Source organism: Neoarius graeffei, chromosome 1 (genome assembly GCF_027579695.1).
Source record: "Neoarius graeffei isolate fNeoGra1 chromosome 1, fNeoGra1.pri, whole genome shotgun sequence".
NCBI lineage: Eukaryota > Metazoa > Chordata > Actinopteri > Siluriformes > Ariidae > Neoarius > Neoarius graeffei.
The window spans coordinates 62,947,712-62,967,148 of NC_083569.1; the positions used below are offsets into that span (position 1 = coordinate 62,947,712).

Below are 19,437 nucleotides of genomic sequence, written 5' to 3' on the forward strand. Positions count from 1 at the left end.
TAGTATTTTTTATACTAGCTGTATGGTATACTTGCAGTACAAAATAAAAAAATACTAGTTGGGTGGCGCGGTGGTGTAGTGGTTAGCACTGTCACCTCACAGCAAGAAGGTTCTGGGTTCGAGCCCAGCAGCTGACGGGGGTCTTTCTGTGTGAAGTTTGCATGTTCTCCCCGTGTCTGCGTGGGTTTCCTCCGGGTGCTCCGGTTTCCCCCACAGTCCAAAGACATGCAGTTAGGTTAACATGGGGCGGCCTTGGGCTGAAGTGCCCTTGAGCAGGGTACCTGACCCCTGACTGCTCCCCGGGCGCTGTAGTGTGGCTGCCCACTGCTCTGGGTGTGTGTGCGCGTGTGTTCACTACTTCAGATGGGTTAAATGCAGAGGATGAATCTCACGGTGCTTGAAGTGTGCATGTGACAAATAAAGGTTTCTTCTTTCTTCTTCTAAAAGCTGACCACAAACTTATGGTATATGTAGGTTTAAAATACAGGATTTAAAACATGCTGCCGTACATCACAAAGAAGCCAATATGTGTGAGAAAGAAGTATTTTATAGGCTACTATCAAAAGGATAAGCACAACTACAGGGAAAGTACAGTTAAACATAAGGCACAAATATTTTAATACTTTATTACACTTTTGTTAAGTATATCTTGATCAAAAGTTTAAGTATAAGCTTAATATACTGAGACTTTTCTACATACTTTTCAGTATAAGCCAAGTATACTTATGTATAACTTTATTAAGTATATCTCTGATAAGTAAATAAAAAGTAAACTGAAGGCATACTCTCATTTTTAGCTTAAAAGAAGTATACTAGAAACACACTTAAATAAACTTCTTTTTTGTAAGGGTATACCTGTAACTACAACTGTGACATGTGCCTCAATTTAGTTCCAGTCTGGAGCAGTCACATACAGTACCACAACTATAATCCCAACTATAATATTGGTTGGTCCTGCCACTCAGGTAAATAAATAAATAAACATGCTTGTTGGTTTTCGTGGGAAAATGTAGCAGTTGTATGCTGTTTGTGTGCACACCCAGTGCACTCAGCAGTACAAAATGGCTGACAGTGAGGAAGAGCTGCTTTTGATGCTCATTTTGCACAGAAGGCAAAGCCCAAAGAAGAAGAAAAGAAGAATCTGGGTGCATGAAATCCTGCAGCACTGAGAGAAGCTGGGAAAATTCCACTGTCTTGTTCGGGATTTGCCTTCCCATGAAGACAAGTTTTTCCAATACTTCCAAATGTCTGAGGTGCTGTTTATGCAGATTCTCCACTTGGTGGAAGGAGAAAAATAACACGTGCTCAGACAATGTCACATATAAACAATTACCTGATTGGTCAGATGTTTTATCGGATCAGGTCCAGACCTGGAAAAATCACTCCAGAAGCAATCTCACTGATATGGATAAACCCAGGCCTGGGCTATGGGTATCGTTATCAGTCTGGTGTGACCCACCAACCACATAAATTGCAGGGGCCCGATTTATTTATAGTTGTAGTTATAGTTATTGGTGTTGTGGGACCAGGCCTTAAATGAGTGCTTTATTAAAAGCCTGTGCTCTTGGAGGGTAAACCAGAGTGATATGATCCTTTTCCAGTTAGAATTAGATTTTTTTACTGGAAACGATTATCATGCCTTTATTTACCTATACTTAGATTTGATCATGTTCGATTATTTAAGATGATTGTTCAACTAAGCTTGCTAAGCTAAAAGTACAAAAATTTGTTTTTATAAAAACTAGACCTGAAAGGTAGTTTTCAGTTTTAAAACTCTCAAAGGCATTTAGGGGAGAGCGGGGAGACCTGGAACAAGTTTTCAGCTTTTGTAGATTGTGTGAAATTCTTTGCAGGTAGTGTCCCTTTCATATTGCATTAGAGAGTATTTACTATACCCTCTTACCACAACATTAAGGCCTCTGCATGCTCTTGCGACAAGGCTTTCGCAGATAGCTTTTCGCAGACAGTTGTAATTTATCGTTGCGCGGGGAGTAATAGGCGTGCGCGATGTTATTCACCGCCACAACGCAAGGGGGCGTGAAGTCGCGAAATCGCTAGGAGTAGTTGGTGTGTGTGGTTAGTGGAGTGTTTATCCTCCGGTTACTTATAATGACTAGAACTGGAGTCATATAGATGTACGTACTTCCTCACTTCCTCGATCAACCGCTCTTCGTGCTGCTCCATCTTCGCTCGTGTTTTTAAAAATGGCGGTCGTGAAAACAAACCAAACCGGGAAAGTAGGGAAGCGGAAGTGCGTGTACAGCGGATGTAGAGTGGACCAATCAGAGCCCTCTTGTCTGCGACGCTGTCTGCGAGGCTTCTGCGGTGGTCACAATTTTTGGGAGGTACGCGCAGAGTGTCTGCGAAGGTGGGGGGGCTACGCAGACACTGTCTGCGACGCTATCTGTGAGGACTGAGTTGTCAGCATAAATTGGCCTTTAGTTTCTCTGCTTGTCGCATGTACTGGCCTTCAGGCTTCGCTTTTTCTGTCAGGGAGATACGAGACATTGAGGGTAGATATGGTGCAAAAATAAAATACCTAGGCCTACATGTTTAATTTTTATTTATTATCAAAACTTGTAACATATGAACGGTATGAACACATGGTGCTGATACAGTGATAGAAAAATGTTAGTTTACCCAAAACATAAGACAAAACAGGTCTATTCTCAAGAAGGAATGAAATAAGCTTAATCCTCGTACAGGTACATTTTTAACAAAAATTTTTAAACAATTTTATATTTGTAAACCACAAGGGAAAAAAAAACCCGAAACAAAAAACCCTGTAACATGTACTCTCCCAGCTCTCCCCATCTGGCCATTTGAAAAAAAAATCCTTAAAGGTAGACTGACTTTCAGATTTTTTAGGTTTAGATCATAAAAAGAATTTTCCCTGACATCCAATTATTTTTATTTATTGGACCGAAAGCTACTGAATTCGAATCACAGACTTCCAATTTTGTTAGATTTTTTTTTTTAATAGAACAATTAATGAATTTAGGGCCACGCGGCCCTAAATTCTCTGCTATTATTTCTTGCTTCGCCATGACCCAATTCAAGATACATCACATGGTGGGATTTCCCTGTTCGCACAAGGCATTGTGGGATACAAATTTGAAACAGGAGAGGAAACTGGAGGATGCGAATGAAACGTGAAAGACCAACTACAGTAATGGAAAACGAGAAGAAAAGACGTTACATAGGAAAGGAAACGCAGGACCAAACTAATAAATATCGGCGGTCAGTGAGCACCTCGGTGTGATCAGCTGTTCGTTTAGCGACAGAATGATGTAACTGTCAGTGCACGGTCAAAGTAAACCTGTAGATGGCAGTAATGCAACACTGGATGCCGGCTGCTGTAAAATCGAAGAGGAGATGATGACGCCGAAAGGTAAACATGCACATGTGCACACCGGACTTCCTCTGTCTGCTTGACTGTGCGAAGCGAGCGATTTCACACACATTATTTGCTCAGGATTCCCCTCAAATTATATAACTTCCCAGCCACAGAATGGCCTGGTTTGTTTGTTTGATTGATTGATTGATTGATTGATTGATTAATTAAGATATTACAGAAATAAACGTATATCACAATGACTAAATTTCAGAGGGAACTAAATTTCATCGGTTTTATGAAATCGAAAGGCCGCCTACTTTTAAATATTTGTTCCTCAGAATTTAAGTTTAATAAATAATACTCATCTCATCTCATTATCTCTAGCCGCTTTATCCTGTCCTACAGGGTCACAGGCAAGCTGGAGCCTATCCCAGCTGACTACGGGCGAAAGGCGGGGTACACCCTGGACAAGTCGCCAGGTCATCACAGGGCTGACACATAGACACAGACAACCATTCACACTCACATTCACACCTACGGTCAATTTAGAGCCACCAGTTAACCTAACCTGCATGTCTTTGGACTGTGGGGGAAACCGGAGCACCCGGAGGAAACCCACACGGACACGGGGAGAACATGCAAACTCCACACAGAAAGACCCTCGCCGGCCACGGGGCTCGAACCCGGACCTTCTTGCTGTGAGGCGACAGCGCTAACCACTACACCACCGTGCCGCCCTAAGTAATATTATATATGGTAACTATAGGGTACATACTTGAATTCCTAACAAATCCCAAATTCACCACCAGACATTACACCATAAAATGGAGCTGGACTGGACTGTGAAGTAGAAAATACAAGTTTTGGTTGACAAAAATGTTGAACTGCACAAACTTTCCTGCAGTGTCCAGCTTTGTGGCTCCAAAAGAAGTAAGTTTTACTCTAAGACGCAACATCTAACTTCTGATGTCATCAACAACCTGATTGGTTGAAATGAATTCATGGGAATCCAAACTGTCCCAAGTCTCTCTGCTCTCCCCTACCCACTCCTGATTCATTCTATTCCAGTACAAAACATATATTAGTCTAAAATTAAACCATGAAAACTCATCGTTTCTGAATATAAGGCTAAATGTGAGGACACATGTAAGGGTCTACACACATTTTATCTGTTAAAATCTAGGGACTGGGCGGCACGGTGGTGTAGTGGTTAGCGCTGCCGCCTCACAGCAAGAAGGTCCGGGTTCGAGCCCCGTGGCCGGCGAGGGCCTTTCTGTGCGGAGTTTGCATGTTCTCCCCGTGTCCGCGTGGGTTTCCTCCGGGTGCTCCGGTTTCCCCCACAGTCCAAAGACATGCAGGTTAGGTTAGCTGGTGACTCTAAATTGACCGTAGGTGTGAATGTGAGTGTGAATGGTTGTCTGTGTCTATGTGTCAGCCCTGTGATGACCTGGCGACTTGTCCAGGGTGTACCCTGCCTTTCGCCCGTAGTCAGCTGGGATAGGCTCCAGCTTGCCTGCGACCCTGTAGAACAGGATAAAGCGGCTAGAGATGATGAGATGAGATAAAATGAATCTAGGGACTTTGAATGCTGTCTATGACAATACTGAAGTGTGTGTCTATAAACTGATGGAGTGGACTGTAGTAATCTTTGTGTTGTCGTCTCCTTGCCTCTGCAGGATGCCAGAGAGAGTTTGTCTGTTTCATGGTCAGAACTATCTCAAGCTGAAGCAAGCATGTTTGCGACGTGGAGCACTTTTTAAAGACCCACACTTCCCTGCCTGTACTCAGTCATTGTTCTACAAGAGAACGCCACCCCCAGGACTCACATGGAAAAGACCAAGGGTGAGAAAATCATCTCTTAATTACTAAATGGACATTAAGTTAACGTTAACCCAAAGTTAAAGTTGAGCTAATCTAGCGTTTCACTAGGCATTATGGTAAGGTGACCAGATTTTTGAGAAGAAAACTGGGGATGTTTTCGGTTCGACGGTGAAAATATCATTAAAACCTCTAATCTTTGTAATAAAAAGGGGGACATTTCTGATTTTCATGTATTTTGATCATGCATTGCATAAAAAGTGGGATTTTCCTCACTGAGTGCACCATAGGCTGATCCTGCAACTGCTTTAGGCTAACATTAATTAAAGACAATGTAAAAATCTCTGGTATGGGTATATACGTAGTTTAGATTTATAGACTCTTAAATTGTAGACTAGCTGAAAATAGATGTTTTAGACCCATGAAAGTAAATATATTAAATTAATAATTACCATATGCCACTAATAATGGACAAAATATTTAAAAATATACAAAACACAATTTAAATAAACAGTTTACTTCAATCCAAGCAATTTCAAGGTATGGTAACATTTATTATTATTATTATTATTATTATTACAACTAGTAGTAGTAGTATAAGGGAGAACAGCCATTCAGTGGTCCTGGTATAAGAACAGCTATTCAGTAGTCTTGAAAAGCTAGAGTAAAAGCAGAAGAGATTATGAGCAAAATAGACAATAGTGCACGTAAAATACAACGGTGCTTGAAAATTTGTGAACCCTTTAGAATTTTCTATATTTCTGCATACATATGACCTAAAACATCATCAGATTCTCACAGGAGTCCTAAAAGTAGATAAAGAGAACCCAGTTAAACAAATGAGACAAAAATATTATACTTGGTCATTTATTTATTGAGGGAAATGATCCAATATTACATATCTGTGAGTGGCAAAAGTATGTGAACCTCTAGGATTAGCAGTTAATTTGAAGGTGAAATTAGAGTCGGGTGTTTTCAATCAATGGGATGATAATCAGGTGTGAGTGGGCACCCTGTTTTATTTAAAGAACAGGGATCTATCAAAGTCTGATCTTCACAACACGCGTTTGTGGAAGTGTATCATGGCATGAACAAAGGAGATTTCTGAGGACCTCAGAAAAAGCGTTGTTGATGCTCATCAGGCTGGAAAAGGTTACAAAACCATCTCTAAAGAGTTTGGACTCCACCAATCCACAGTCAGACAGATTGTGTACAAATGGAGGAAATTCAAAACCATTGTTACCTTCCCCAGGAGTGGCCGACCAACAAAGATCACTCCAAGAGCAAGGCGTGTAATAGACGGCGAGGTCACAAAGGACCCTAAGGTAACTTCTAAGCAACTGAAGGCCTCTCTCACATTGGCTAATGTTCATGAGTCCACCATCAGGAGAACACCGAACAACAATGGCATGCGTGAAAGGGTTGCAAGGAGAAAGCCACTGCTCTCCAAAAAGAACATTGCTGCTTGTCTGCAGTTTACTAAAGATCATGTGGACAAGCCAGAAGGCTATTGGAAAAATGTTTTGTGGATGGATGAGACCAAAATAGAACTTTTTGGTTTAAATGAGAAGCGATATGTTTGGAGAAAGGAAAACACTGCATTCCAGCATAAGAACCTTATCCCATCTGTGAAACATGGTGGTGGTAGTATCATGGTTTGGGCCTGTTTTGCTGCATCTGGGCCAGGAGGGCTTGCCATCATTGATGGAACAATGAATTCTGAATTATACCAATGAATTCTAAAGGAAAATGTCAGGACATCTGTCCATGAACTGAATCTCAAGAGAAGGTGGGTCATGCAGCAAGAAAACGACCCTAAGCACACAAGTCGTTCTACTAAACAATGGTTAAAGAATAAAGTTAATGTTTTGGAATGGCCAAGTCAAAGTCCTGACCTTAATCCAATGGAAATGTTGTGGAAGGACCTGAAGCGAGCAGTTCATGTGAGGAAACCCACCAACATCCCAGAGTTGAAGCTGTTCTGTACGGAGGAATGGGCTAAAATTCCTCCAAGCTGGTGTGCAGGACTGATCAACAGTTACCGGAAATGTTTAGTTGCAGTTATTGCTGCACAAGGGGGTCACACCAGATACTGAAAGCAAAGGTTCACATACTTTTGCCACTCACAGATATGTAATATTGGATCATTTTCCTCAATAAATAAATGACCAAGTATAATAGTTTTGTGGGGCGGCACGGTGGTGTAGTGGTTAGCGCTGTCGCCTCACAGCAAGAAGGTTCCGGGTTCGAGCCCCGTGGGCGGCGAGGGCCTTTCTGTGTGGAGTTTGCATGTTCTCCCCGTGTCCGTGTGGGTTTCCTCCGGGTGCTCCGGTTTCCCCCACAGTCCAAAGACATGCAGGTTAGGTTAACTGGTGACTCTAAATTGAGCGTAGGTGTGAATGTGAGTGTGAATGGTTGTCTGTGTCTATGTGTCAGCCCTGTGATGACCTGGCGACTTGTCCAGGGTGTACCCCGCCTTTCGCCCGTAGTCAGCTGGGATAGGCTCCAGCTTGTCTGCGACCCTGTAGAACAGGATAAAGCGGCTACAGATAATGAGATGAGATAATAGTTTTGTCTCATTTGTTTAACTGGGTTCTCTTTTTCTACTTTTAGGACTTGTATGAAAATCTGATGTTGTTTTAGGTCATATTTATGCAGAAATATAGAAAATTCTAAAGGGTTCACAAACTTTCAAGCACCACTGTATGCTGCAGGCCAGATTGCCTTGCAGTGCATCTCCATCGCCCAACAAAACAAACTTTTTTCTTTTTTAATGGTCTGGCTATGTTGAATATGAATTTGAATGCTAACACTGAAAATTTTCAGATGCACTACCTTTTTCAGACAAACATTTCTAACATTATGGCAAATTGAGTTGTTGCGGTTACATCACAAAAAATAGAATTTTAACCCACTGGCAGAAAAATCTACAGCCAAAACGGTACCATGGATAACCCCAAATACAGCCTATACCATCTGAATATACTTCCCACTGATGGAATTGATCTATATTCTAAAAAAAAAACCACAAGAAGAAGAAGAAGAAAAGATTACAATTATCTGATTCTTATAACCTCCTTGGTATCCTTTTTAAATCCATTGAGGATACAAATGATTCCTGCTCTCCCATAGCCTAAATTGTATCCATAGCTGAATTGACGACCTTGCCTAAATGAGTAGCCTTAATCAAAATGTGTAGTCTGCTACACATCACAACAAATTATACAAATTACTGACACTTTGATAACGTTACCATAAGCCTACAGCTTTACATAGCCAGCTACTTCTGTGGGATAACACACCAATTTGTGTGTTAGTTAGCTTATGCTGTTGAACTGTTACAATTTTACCTCAGCTGGATTTCTGTTACAGCAATGCTACATCTAGCAACAACTTCAGCTGACTGATTGGCGTTGCACTCAGCTTTCTCCTGCTAGCACTGGCCGCAGTACGCTACGTTTTGTTAGGTCGACCGCTACATTTCAACACAGTGTGACAAGCAATGTTATGTCATATACAACATGGCAAAATGTAGCTTACATATTTAAAGGCTAAATAACAGATGACAAACAATGTCACTTCGGCTTACCAGAAAAGACTATGGTTCATCTGTCCAGGAGTGGATGAAGCGATCTGTCAAAACTGAAAGAATGACTTTAGTTTAGGCAAAGATTCTAGCACTCTGCTAAAATGTTGTTCCTCAGCTCCACCAATCAAAATACTGGAAAGACTATCGCCAGAGGTGTTCTCGAACATCTCTGCTATCGGCCTGAGCCTGTCTTAAAGTGATCCACAAAACAATATGTGAGGCATCTGCTGAAATCTGGTAGATGTTCCAGTCTGGTTTTTTTTTTTGGTCTGTTTTATTTTATTTATTGGGGGTCTGTCATTCATGGTTAAAAACACGGATATTTCCGGGGACAACTCCAGCCGGGGACAGGCCACCAAAGACGGGGACTGTCTCCGGAAAACAGGGACGTCTGGTGGCCCTACATTATGGGAAACTGTACAGCCATTGGTACAGTTGTACTCACCATTTCTGTTGTGCCCCCTGAGCAAAGAATGTGGCCCAATGTGGAGCCTGGCACAATAGTTTCTCTCTCGAAATGAGAACCATTATTATCACCTTGTCAATAGTTAGTTGTTGCTTCTATTTCTGTGGGCAAGCAAATGAAGTGTCAGAAATTCATGAGATTCTCCTGTCTTTATGTAGACATCCAACTACTGCCTGTCTAATTGTGGTTGCACAGTCAGCAGTGTTGTTGCAGACATGTTTCATTAAAGGCGTTTCTGAGGGTGACAAGGCATTGCAATTTGAAACCTTGCAAGTGTGTCTATCGTGTGGTTGATGTCAGAGGCATTACCAAGTTTTTTTTTTTGGTTATGCTGTTTAAAAAAAACACCAGTGATTAAAATAGTGTCTGCATCTGCTAAAGTGTGACCAGTGAAATGTAGCCGTAGACAGATTGCCTGTGTGGGTCTGTAGAGCCCTCGATGGTGTTTGAAAATGGGCCTGAAGTTAGCCATTTGGACACAAACCACTAACAGCTAACTAACTTGAACAGCGTCATGTTAGTTGATATAAAACTACAGAGCTATAACTTGGCCAAAGAATATTCATCCATAAGATAGCAAAAGTAACTTCTGTGCATTTAAGTTCTTATTATTCAAGAGCGCTAAAGATAAACATATAGATCCTTCTTTCCTTCTGAAGGATGTTTAGGCATCCAATAGTTTGGGCGAGAGGCGGGGTACACCCTGGACAAATCGCCAGTTATCGTAGGGCTGACACAGAGACAAACAACCAGTGTTGCCAGATACTGCTGACGTTTTCCAGCCCAAAATATGTTCAAAACCCGCCAAAATGCACTTAAAACCACCCAAAATATAAAATGTACTTGATGCCTATGTTGTAAAGTAAAAATATGCAGCTAAAGACCAGTATACTATTTGTAAATCGAACAACAATGCAAACAACTTCTAAATGGCGACATGAGACCGTCAGTGCTGGAGGTGAAAAATCTGCTGTCTGGTACTCTGCTCCGTATGGTTGAATCAGATTATAACTTTGCAGTCATCTGCTGTGTTCTGAATCCTACATGCACCAGTAGGTGACACACACGCATAATATTATGTAGGCTATGTTAGGCTACGGGCGGCACGGTGGTGTAGTGGTTAGCGCTGTCGCCTCACAGCAAGAAGGTCCTGGGTTCGAGCCCCGGGGCCGGCGAGGGCCTTTCTGTGCGGAGTTTGCATGTTCTCCCCGTGTCCGCGTGGGTTTCCTCCGGGTGCTCCGGTTTCCCCCACAGTCCAAAGACATGCAGGTTAGGTTAACTGGTGACTCTAAATTGAGCGTAGGTGTGAATGTGAGTGTGAATGGTTGTCTGTGTCTATGTGTCAGCCCTGTGATGACCTGGCGACTTGTCCAGGGTGTACCCCGCCTTTCGCCCGTAGTCAGCTGGGATAGGCTCCAGCTTGCCTGCGACCCTGTAGAAGGATAAAGCGGCTAGAGATAATGAGATGAGAATGAGATGTTAGGCTACGATGCATATCTAAAATCTGCATTGCTGAGGTTATTTATTTTTATTTGTCTTTTATTTATTTATCTTTTTATTTATCCTGTTTGTTTTATTAATTTTATAGGCCTAGTTATTCTGCTTAATTTATTTTTGTCTACATCCATGTATTTTCTTCATCTGTTATCCTGATTTTTGTGGATTTGTTAGATTGTACCTGTTTTATATACTTCAGTTAAAAAAAAAAAGTGAGGCTACGATGCATGGCTGAATGTAACATGAGAAGAGAAAATGGAGAATGGATTGCGTCATTCTTATTTACGAGTTTATGAGTTCAGTTTCTGCACTACATTACACACATTCATATTAGTCTTACAGTTACATCGACATTTTTTTGTTTAAATAATACTTAATGAGATTAATGTTTATTGTTAATGATTAATTTAGGCCAATGCTCTGTGTCGTGTGATGCCCACGATCTCTGATTGGGTCACAGAAGTGTTTAATATGGATTGGATTGGATGTAGACTAGTGGATGTAGTATGTAGTATGAAGATAGTACATAGAATGTGCTGCATCAAAGTCCTTCTAAGGCTATATAAGTGTCTCTGGCTGCATTCTCACACAGAACGTTGGTGCGAAATACTAGTGCATCTCAAAAAATTAGAATATTGTGAAAAAGTTCAGTATTTTCCATCAGTTATTTAAAAAAGTGAAAATGTTATATATTATAGACTCATTACACAAACTAAAATGTTTCATGGATTTTTCTATTTTAATCAGTATGGCATACAGTACAAAAACATAAAAAAAACCCCATCTCAAAATATTAGAATATTTCATTTCGAGTTTGAGTAAAACAGTATGAACACAGTGTATCTCTCGGTCTAGTTCAGTACACACAACCACAGTCAAGGGGAAGACTGCTGACTTGACTGTTGTCCAGAAGATGATCACTGATGCCCTCCACAAGGAGGGTAAGCCACAAAAGGTCACTGCTGAAAAGGGTGGTTGGAAAAGGTGCACAAGCAACAAGGATGGCCTCAGTCTTGAGAGGATTGTCAAGAAAAGTTGATTCAAGAATTTGGGAGAGCTTCACAAGGAGTGGACTGAGGCTGGTGTCAGTGTATCAAGACCCATCACGAACAGACATCTTCAAGAAAGGGGATACAACTTTCGCATTCCTAATAATCAAGCTACTCCTGAGCCAGAGACAATGTCAGAAGTGTCTTATCTGGGCTAAGGAGAGAAAGAAATGGACTGTTGCTCAGTGGTCCAAAGTCCTCTTTTCAGATGAAAGTACATTTTGCATTTAATTTGGAAATCACGGTTTTAGAGTCTGGAGGAAGAGTGGAGAGGCACAGAATCCAAGGTGTTTGAAGCCCAGTGTGAAGTTTCCACAGTCTGTGATGATTTGGGGTGCCATGTCATCTGCTGGTGTTGGTCCACTGTATTTTATCAAGTCCAAAGTCAACACAGCCATCTACCAGGAGATTTTAGAGCGCTTCATGCTTCCATCTGCTGATGAGCTTTTTGGAGATGCTGATTTCCTTTTCCAGCAGGACTTGGCACCTACCCACAGTGCCAAAACTACTACCAAATGGTTTGCTGACCATGATATTACTGTGTTTGATTGGCCAGCCAACTTGCCTGACCTGAACCCCACAGAGAATCTATGGGGTATTGTCAAGAGGAAGATGAGAAACACCCGACCCAAAAATACAGATACACTGAAGGCCACTATCAAAGCAACCTGGGCTTCAATAACACCTCAGCAGTGCCACAGACTGATCACCTCCATGCCACACCACATTGATACAGTAATTCATGGTAAAGGAGCCCCAACCAAGTATTGAGTGTATAAATGAATATACTTTTCAGAAGTTGGACATTTCTGTATTGCAAATCCTTTTTTTTTTATTGACCTTAGGGAATATTCTAATAATTTGAGATACCGGATTTCTGATTTTCATGAGCTATAAGTCATAATCATCAAAATTAAAACAAAAAAGGCTTTAAATATTTCACTTTACATGTAATGAATATAGAATATATGAAAGTTTACCTTTTTGAATTAAATTATGAAAAAAAGTAGCCTGGCAAGCCAGACTAAATGTGAATATTTAGTCTGGCCTCGCTCGTAGACATTTCCGAAGGGTGTGGGTAGGAACAACCCGTTGTCTTTCAAACTGTGTCTGTGCGTATAGGCCAATGCTCTGACCAATCAGCGCAACAGTGACTGTGACGTAGTCAGAGCAACAGAAAGCAGTGGGGGAGGCCTTGAAATAAATAATTTTTCAAAATGCGTATTAATTAATAAACAGGTTCTAGATATTAAGAAGTTTGGAGATAATGACCACAAGTTTGGAGTCTGTACCACATACTTAACATACACTCTTATTTTTTTCAAGTGTTTTTCAAGGGTTTGCTTAAACTGTTTTTGAGAGTTTTTATTTAGTGGTGTTTGGTGAAATAATTTCCCTTAAATTTAAAATAACGGGAAAATAAGAAACAATCAAAAAGTAATGTTTCAAAGCTGTTTATTAATTCTTCGTACTGCACAAACTAGCCCCATCCTTTTGGCTACGAGCGGAGCCAGCTGGTAGATCAGACTTTTGCCATAGCCGGTCGGCAAAACAGCGAAAACGTCCTTCTTGAAAAGGAATGAGCGGAGAACCTCTTCCTGCTCATGTTTCAACGAAAACTCCAAGTCTAATTATTCTAAAACTGATTCCAAAGCGGAGTCAAACGCGCGCTGTTCACTAGCCGTAGCCATCTTTCCTGTTGTGCTTTCTCCAGCATCGCGCAGCTTTGTCGTCACTCCTGCAAAAGCCCGCCCAAAGAATCCAAACAAAAACCTTGCGTTGTGATTGGCGGGCACGATTTGATGCCCGGGGTGTTTTGTTGATATGGTGCAAGGCTAGACCCACTCGTAGGCAAAAATATTTTTGGCCGCTAGGCAGTTGAGTCTAGTTTACTAGGCTAGAAAAAAGGAACTTTTTCGTGGTATTCTAATTTTTTGAGATGCACTAGTATTTATAAACATCTGATAAAAACCCGCCGAACAAACGTAAAACTCGCCCAATTTTTGTCAACCAGCCCAAGCCATTTTTTAGCCCGCAAAGTAGAATTCAAAACCGCCCAATCTGGCAACACTGCAAACAACCATTTACACCCACACCCAGGGGCGCCGCTGGGGGGAGTTAGGACGATTCTAAGGACCTGGCACTGACAGGGGGGCCTGTGAGAGATATTAATATTATTTTAATAGTATTGCCTTGTGTAAGTTTTTGAAATAAAATATTTCATTTCGTCTTCTAAAATATGAAAATTTTACATGGTTATGATTTGCTATAACATTTTCCTTGAATTATTTATGATATTGTCATTTCACCCCTCCACCCTTTTTACTAATGGTACAGTCTGATTCTGGGCGCGGGATAAGTGAAATGTGTAGCTCCGTGTGCACACAGCGCCGCTATTAGCGCAGCTCACAGTTTTTCTACGTGCGCAACAGAGTTGTACATTCTAGAAGTTGCTAAGCAGGAGCAGGTGTGATGGTGGTGAGATAAATTATGAAGTCTGGATATCAAAAACGGAAGGAGAAGCAGCTGAAAGGGAGAAAAAGGGTCGACAATTGGTGACTCAGTTTTTCCCAGAGAAAGCTAGCCTATTATTCACTGACACTCGATGCTGTTACAACATACAAGCTAATGATAGACTAGCAGATTTCATTTTAACCGAGTTGGAATATCAAGACAACACTTTTCAATAAGCAGTGCAGTGTCATTTTATTTAAATACTTCTCGTTTATTGCCATGGAAGATCAGATGAATGTAATGTAGAAGGTCTGCACAGAACTAGCTAAACTTGTGCAATAAACTAGCTTACTGGGCTAATACATGAGAGAAAATATTAGGCTCTCTCTCTCTTCTGATTTATATGGCGGTTGACAACTGTTTCTGTGTATTAGCGCCACCGCTGGACTGGAGTGTGGAACAGGAGTTGCTTCTTATCTAGAAGATAAATACGTTTTAATAATCCTGTTTTTTTCAAAAAAGTAAACAAATAAGATAAAAATTTCCCATTACTTCTTTGTAAGATATTTCTGACATTAAAGGGTGTATTATTGGCCTCGACTTGAGCAATAAAATTCTGTCTCTCTTGATAGTATTTTTGACAATGAATAAGTCAAGTCAACTTTATTGTCAAATATGCTGTAGAGGGCTACCGCGTGACGTCACCGTACCGCGAGATTTTGTTAGGGCACCATATTGGAAGACCTCAAGTACATACATACATACATACATACTCACAATATAAAACAAACTACGAGCGAGAGTGAAGTGACACGATGGCTGATAATTCTGGTTATGTGAGTACATTAGGCAGCTGGGCCATAGAAGGTTCACGCTGCATGCTACACGCTACACGCGTGTAAAGAAAAGTGGACAAACGTAGCATGACTTGCTCTGGGCCATAGAACGGCGTTCACGTTGCACGCTGCACACTTCACGCGTGAAGCGAGAAATGAACATGCACACTTTTTTCTAGGCGTGAAGATGGAAATTCCAGTCAATGCATGCGGTCACCGCTGCGCCAGCCAATCAGAACGGGTCTAGGGAGATAACTCTATGCTTTCAGGGGAAAACTTCAGAAAAAATATAATTGAATGGTATAATTGAAAAATAGTTCTTCATCGGGATTGTCAAGCAGATTATAGAATGTTCGGTGAAATTCACCACGGGTTTCTCTCAGAAGGAAGTGTTCTCGGCTCCAAATTCTGTTCCTTTTTCTCTTCCTCTGTCTCAGTAAAAGCAGAATGAGGCAATCGTCGTCATCCGAAGAGTCTATATTGTTGGTTACTCGGTCAAAGTAGAACAGACGCAACACGTGAACATCCAAGCATGAAGTTTAATGGCCCAGGGTCCGGTTCTTCACGTGAACGTGTAGCGTGTAGCATGCAGCGTGCAGCGTGAACCTTCTATGGCCCAGCTGCCTTACCAGCTGCAGAAAGGGCACGGTATGTGGAGAAAGTGGCTGTGATAGATGGGTTTGACCCATATGATAAGACTCGCAGCAAGGGAGAATGGAAACATAAGGAGGACCTGACACCAATTCTGCCATCTGTTTGCTACCCAGACATTGTAAACTATTTGTTGTTTACACCCAGTGCCTACACTGCTGATGACTTGAAGGCCTACAGGCTTACAGTTATGTTGTTAGTGGCTTGGTTCGTGATATTACAGCTGTTGTTAAGAATAACCTACACAGGGGCGGTCCGACCGGGCAGCCGCCCGGGGCGGCATCGCGGGGGGGCGGCACGAGCGCGGGCGCGAAAAAAAAAAAACGGTCCCCCCCAAAAAAAAACAAGACGGGCGGGGGGGAGTTGTGCAGGTGACGTCATCAGTGTGTGTGTGTGTGTGTGTGGCTAACTTGTCGTAGCCCCATAATATGCACAATCCCGCCAGCGGAACGTTGTACTAGTCATCAAAAAGACTTTACTATCATAGTACTACACTACTATGACATTACACAGAGTCTTAAGTAATACATTACGACTTGATCATTGCCATTCTCATCTCATCTCATCATCTCTAGCCGCTTTATCCTTCTACAGGGTCGCAGGCAAGCTGGAGCCTATCCCAGCTGACTACGGGCGAAAGGCGGGGTACACCCTGGACAAGTCGCCAGGTCATCACAGGGCTGACACATAGACACAGACAACCATTCACACTCACACCTATGGTCAATTTAGAGTCACCAGTTAACCTAACCTGCATGTCTTTGGACTGTGGGGGAAACCGGAGCACCCGGAGGAAACCCACGCGGACACGGGGAGAACATGCAAACTCCACACAGAAAGGCCCTCGCCGGCCCCGGGGCTTGAACCCAGGACCTTCTTGCTGTGAGGCGACAGCGCTAACCACTACACCACCGTGCCGCCCCCATTGCCATTCTGGTAACAGCAAATTTATAACGGGCCGTGTCCGCGACTACAACACACGACGAGAAATGTTTAAACGACCATGTAAAGCTGTTAACATTCTGTTGGCTAATACAGAGCCGAGTGCGGGCACGAAAAAAAAAAAAAAAACGGTCCCCCCCCCAAAAAAAAGGTCCCCAAAAAAAAAAACGAAAAAAAAACAAGACGGGCCGGGGGGGGGCGCCGGCAGGGGGTTTCGCCCGGGGAGTAAATCACTCTAGGATCGCCACTGAACCTACACATAGTTATGGCCAAGGTAATCTTGTTGATATCTTTTAATAATATATCTTTTCAGTTGAAAAATTAATACTTTTTGTTACTATTAAGGTATCCATAATTTAGGTTAATTTATCCAAATTATACATATGTATTTATGATATATGCCAACACAACAACTATGCTTTATTTATATAATAGGAGGGAGAGCAAGCCCCAAACCATCCTAAATTATTATTATTATTATTAAATTGTAGAAGTCTGGGAGGCTTGCTCCTCATACAGTTATCAACTTGGGGCCAATTTAGCATGTTTTAAATCTGAATTTCTTGCGTTTGCTTACCTCAAAGTGTCCACAGATCATGCACAGACTTGTCCATTATATCCACAGTTTTTTGCCAAGTCTCACACAGGTTTCTTTCAAGTCTACTGTTGGGCCAATAAATCATAAATAAAACAGCTCAGATTTGTTTAAGTCGTTTGCCACTCCACTTTATTCTCGTGGGTTCACATACCGCTGCCGTTATTTCCTCCTAATCACGAGTTTGTTGGTCTTCCAATATGGCACAGGGTCTGTTTACTTCCGGTTTCGGGTGACGTCAGTGAAATACCTCTATACATGCTCGACATACAGCACAGATGAAATTTCAGTCCTCTCTGACCCACGGTGCAAACAGGCAATGCAATAAATAAAAATAGAATAATTGAAAAAAACCCAAACAACAATATAAACAGTATAAACACTCTAGATAGGAACTAGGCATAGACTAAACACTCAGACAAACAATATAAACAGTATAAACACTAGATAAAAACAAGACATAGACAATATAAACAGTGTAAACACTAGATAAGAACTACACACAGACTAAACACTCAGGCAATATAAACACTCTAGATATGAACTAGACGTAGACTAAACACTCATATACATACATACATACACACACACACACACACACACACACACACACACACACACACACACACAAATTGGTTCAAATAACCAAACAGTCAAGAACATGCTGTACAGTCTCTGGGCTTTGTGATGCACAGTACTCGCAGTTACCATCAGCATGCCTACTCATAATAAAGAGAGTACTATTAAGATGGGAGTGCCCAATTCTCAGCCTGGCCAATATCACTCCCTCCTGTCTTGCATTAAGTGAACCAATAGCTCTATGTATTTCAGGCTGAATGTTAAAAAGATGTCTCCCAGAAGACCCATTCTCCCAAAGGTGCTGCCATCTCCCATGTACTCTGGCCTTAATGATGCTTTTGACTTCAGCCTTACTATACTGTATATTAATATCTATATTGTCCCTACTTGCCACTCTTTTGGCATATTTGTCAGCCAACTCGTTCCCCTCCACCCCTACATGAGCTGGAACCCATAAAAAGGAAAATTTAAAACCTGCCTTCATTAACACACTTGTCAACTGTAAAATGTCAAGAAGAATGTCATTCCTGGATGTGGAATGTGAGTTCTGAATACTCACAAGAGCAGAGCTAGAGTCAGATGCTATGACCACTTGCCTGTGCCTATCCCCATTACCCTCTATCCAGAGCAGGGCAAACCATATGGCTACCAGCTCTGCTGTATACACAGCCAGGTCATCAGTTATTCTCTTTTTAATGGCCAACCCCAGCTCGGGTACCACATACACCACTCCCACCCTTTTATCAGGACCCTTTGAGGCATCTGTATATATGAACATACTCTTGCTGTAATGTTCATGACTGTACCCATCAACTCTCCACTTGTCCACCTCACACTCCTGCCTTTCTTCAAGCAGCCCCAGGTCTACTTTAGCTTCCTCAAAGGTCCAAGGGGGAACTGTAGAATATGATACTGTAGGGCAGATATAATATTAGGCTAGCCTACATCAGGGCTTTTCAAAGTGTGGGACGCGCCTCCCCTAGGGGGCGCCAGAGTTCTTCAGGGGGGGCGCAACGTGAGGAAAAATAAACCAGAATAAGTTACTATTGCGGACATTTAGCGAACTTCAGCTAGCCTTTGCCAGAGACAAAATGGATCGATTTTTAGTACCTAAAGCTACAGTGAGTGAGGAGACAGAGTCTGGGCCAAGCAAAAAAAAAAAGAAGGAAGTTTGACCACGATTATTTAAAGTTTGGATTTTCATGGACTGGATCTGAAGATGCTCCACTGCCACAGTGTGTTGTCTGCCAAGAGGTGCTAGCTAACGATGCTGTGAGATGTTTAAAATGTGTAAAACAAGATGTTTAAAAAAAAAAAGCACAGATGTTTAAAATGTGTTAAAAAAAAGATGTTTTAAAAAAGCACAGATGTTTAAAATGTGTTAAAAAAAGATGTTTTAAAAAAGCACAGATGTTTAAAATGTGTAAAAAAGATGTTTTAAAAAAGCACAGATGTTTAAAATGTGTAAAAGAAAAAAATAAAAATGTGTACAACCATTTTTTAAAAATATGAATGGAACATTAAGTATAGCAACAACAAAAATTGTAAGGGGGGGGGGGGGGGGGCGCTGTTGTTTATTTGCTCTCTGGGGGGCTGACTCTCCCACACTTTGAAAACCCCTGGC

The 19,437-nt window shown here is 41.7% G+C and overlaps 1 protein-coding gene across 1 annotated transcript in view; it reads left to right on the forward strand.

Moving 5' to 3' along the window:
* Nucleotides 1-5,014: 5,014 nt before the first annotated feature.
* The window catches only part of LOC132888240 (calpain-5-like), a 49,840-nt gene continuing 35,417 nt past the window's right edge, over nucleotides 5,015-19,437 (forward strand). Inside the window, exon 1 of the mRNA XM_060924319.1 lies at nucleotides 5,015-5,179. Within this exon, the coding sequence (XP_060780302.1) occupies nucleotides 5,015-5,179 (165 nt within the window). The remainder of the gene's footprint in view (nucleotides 5,180-19,437) is intronic.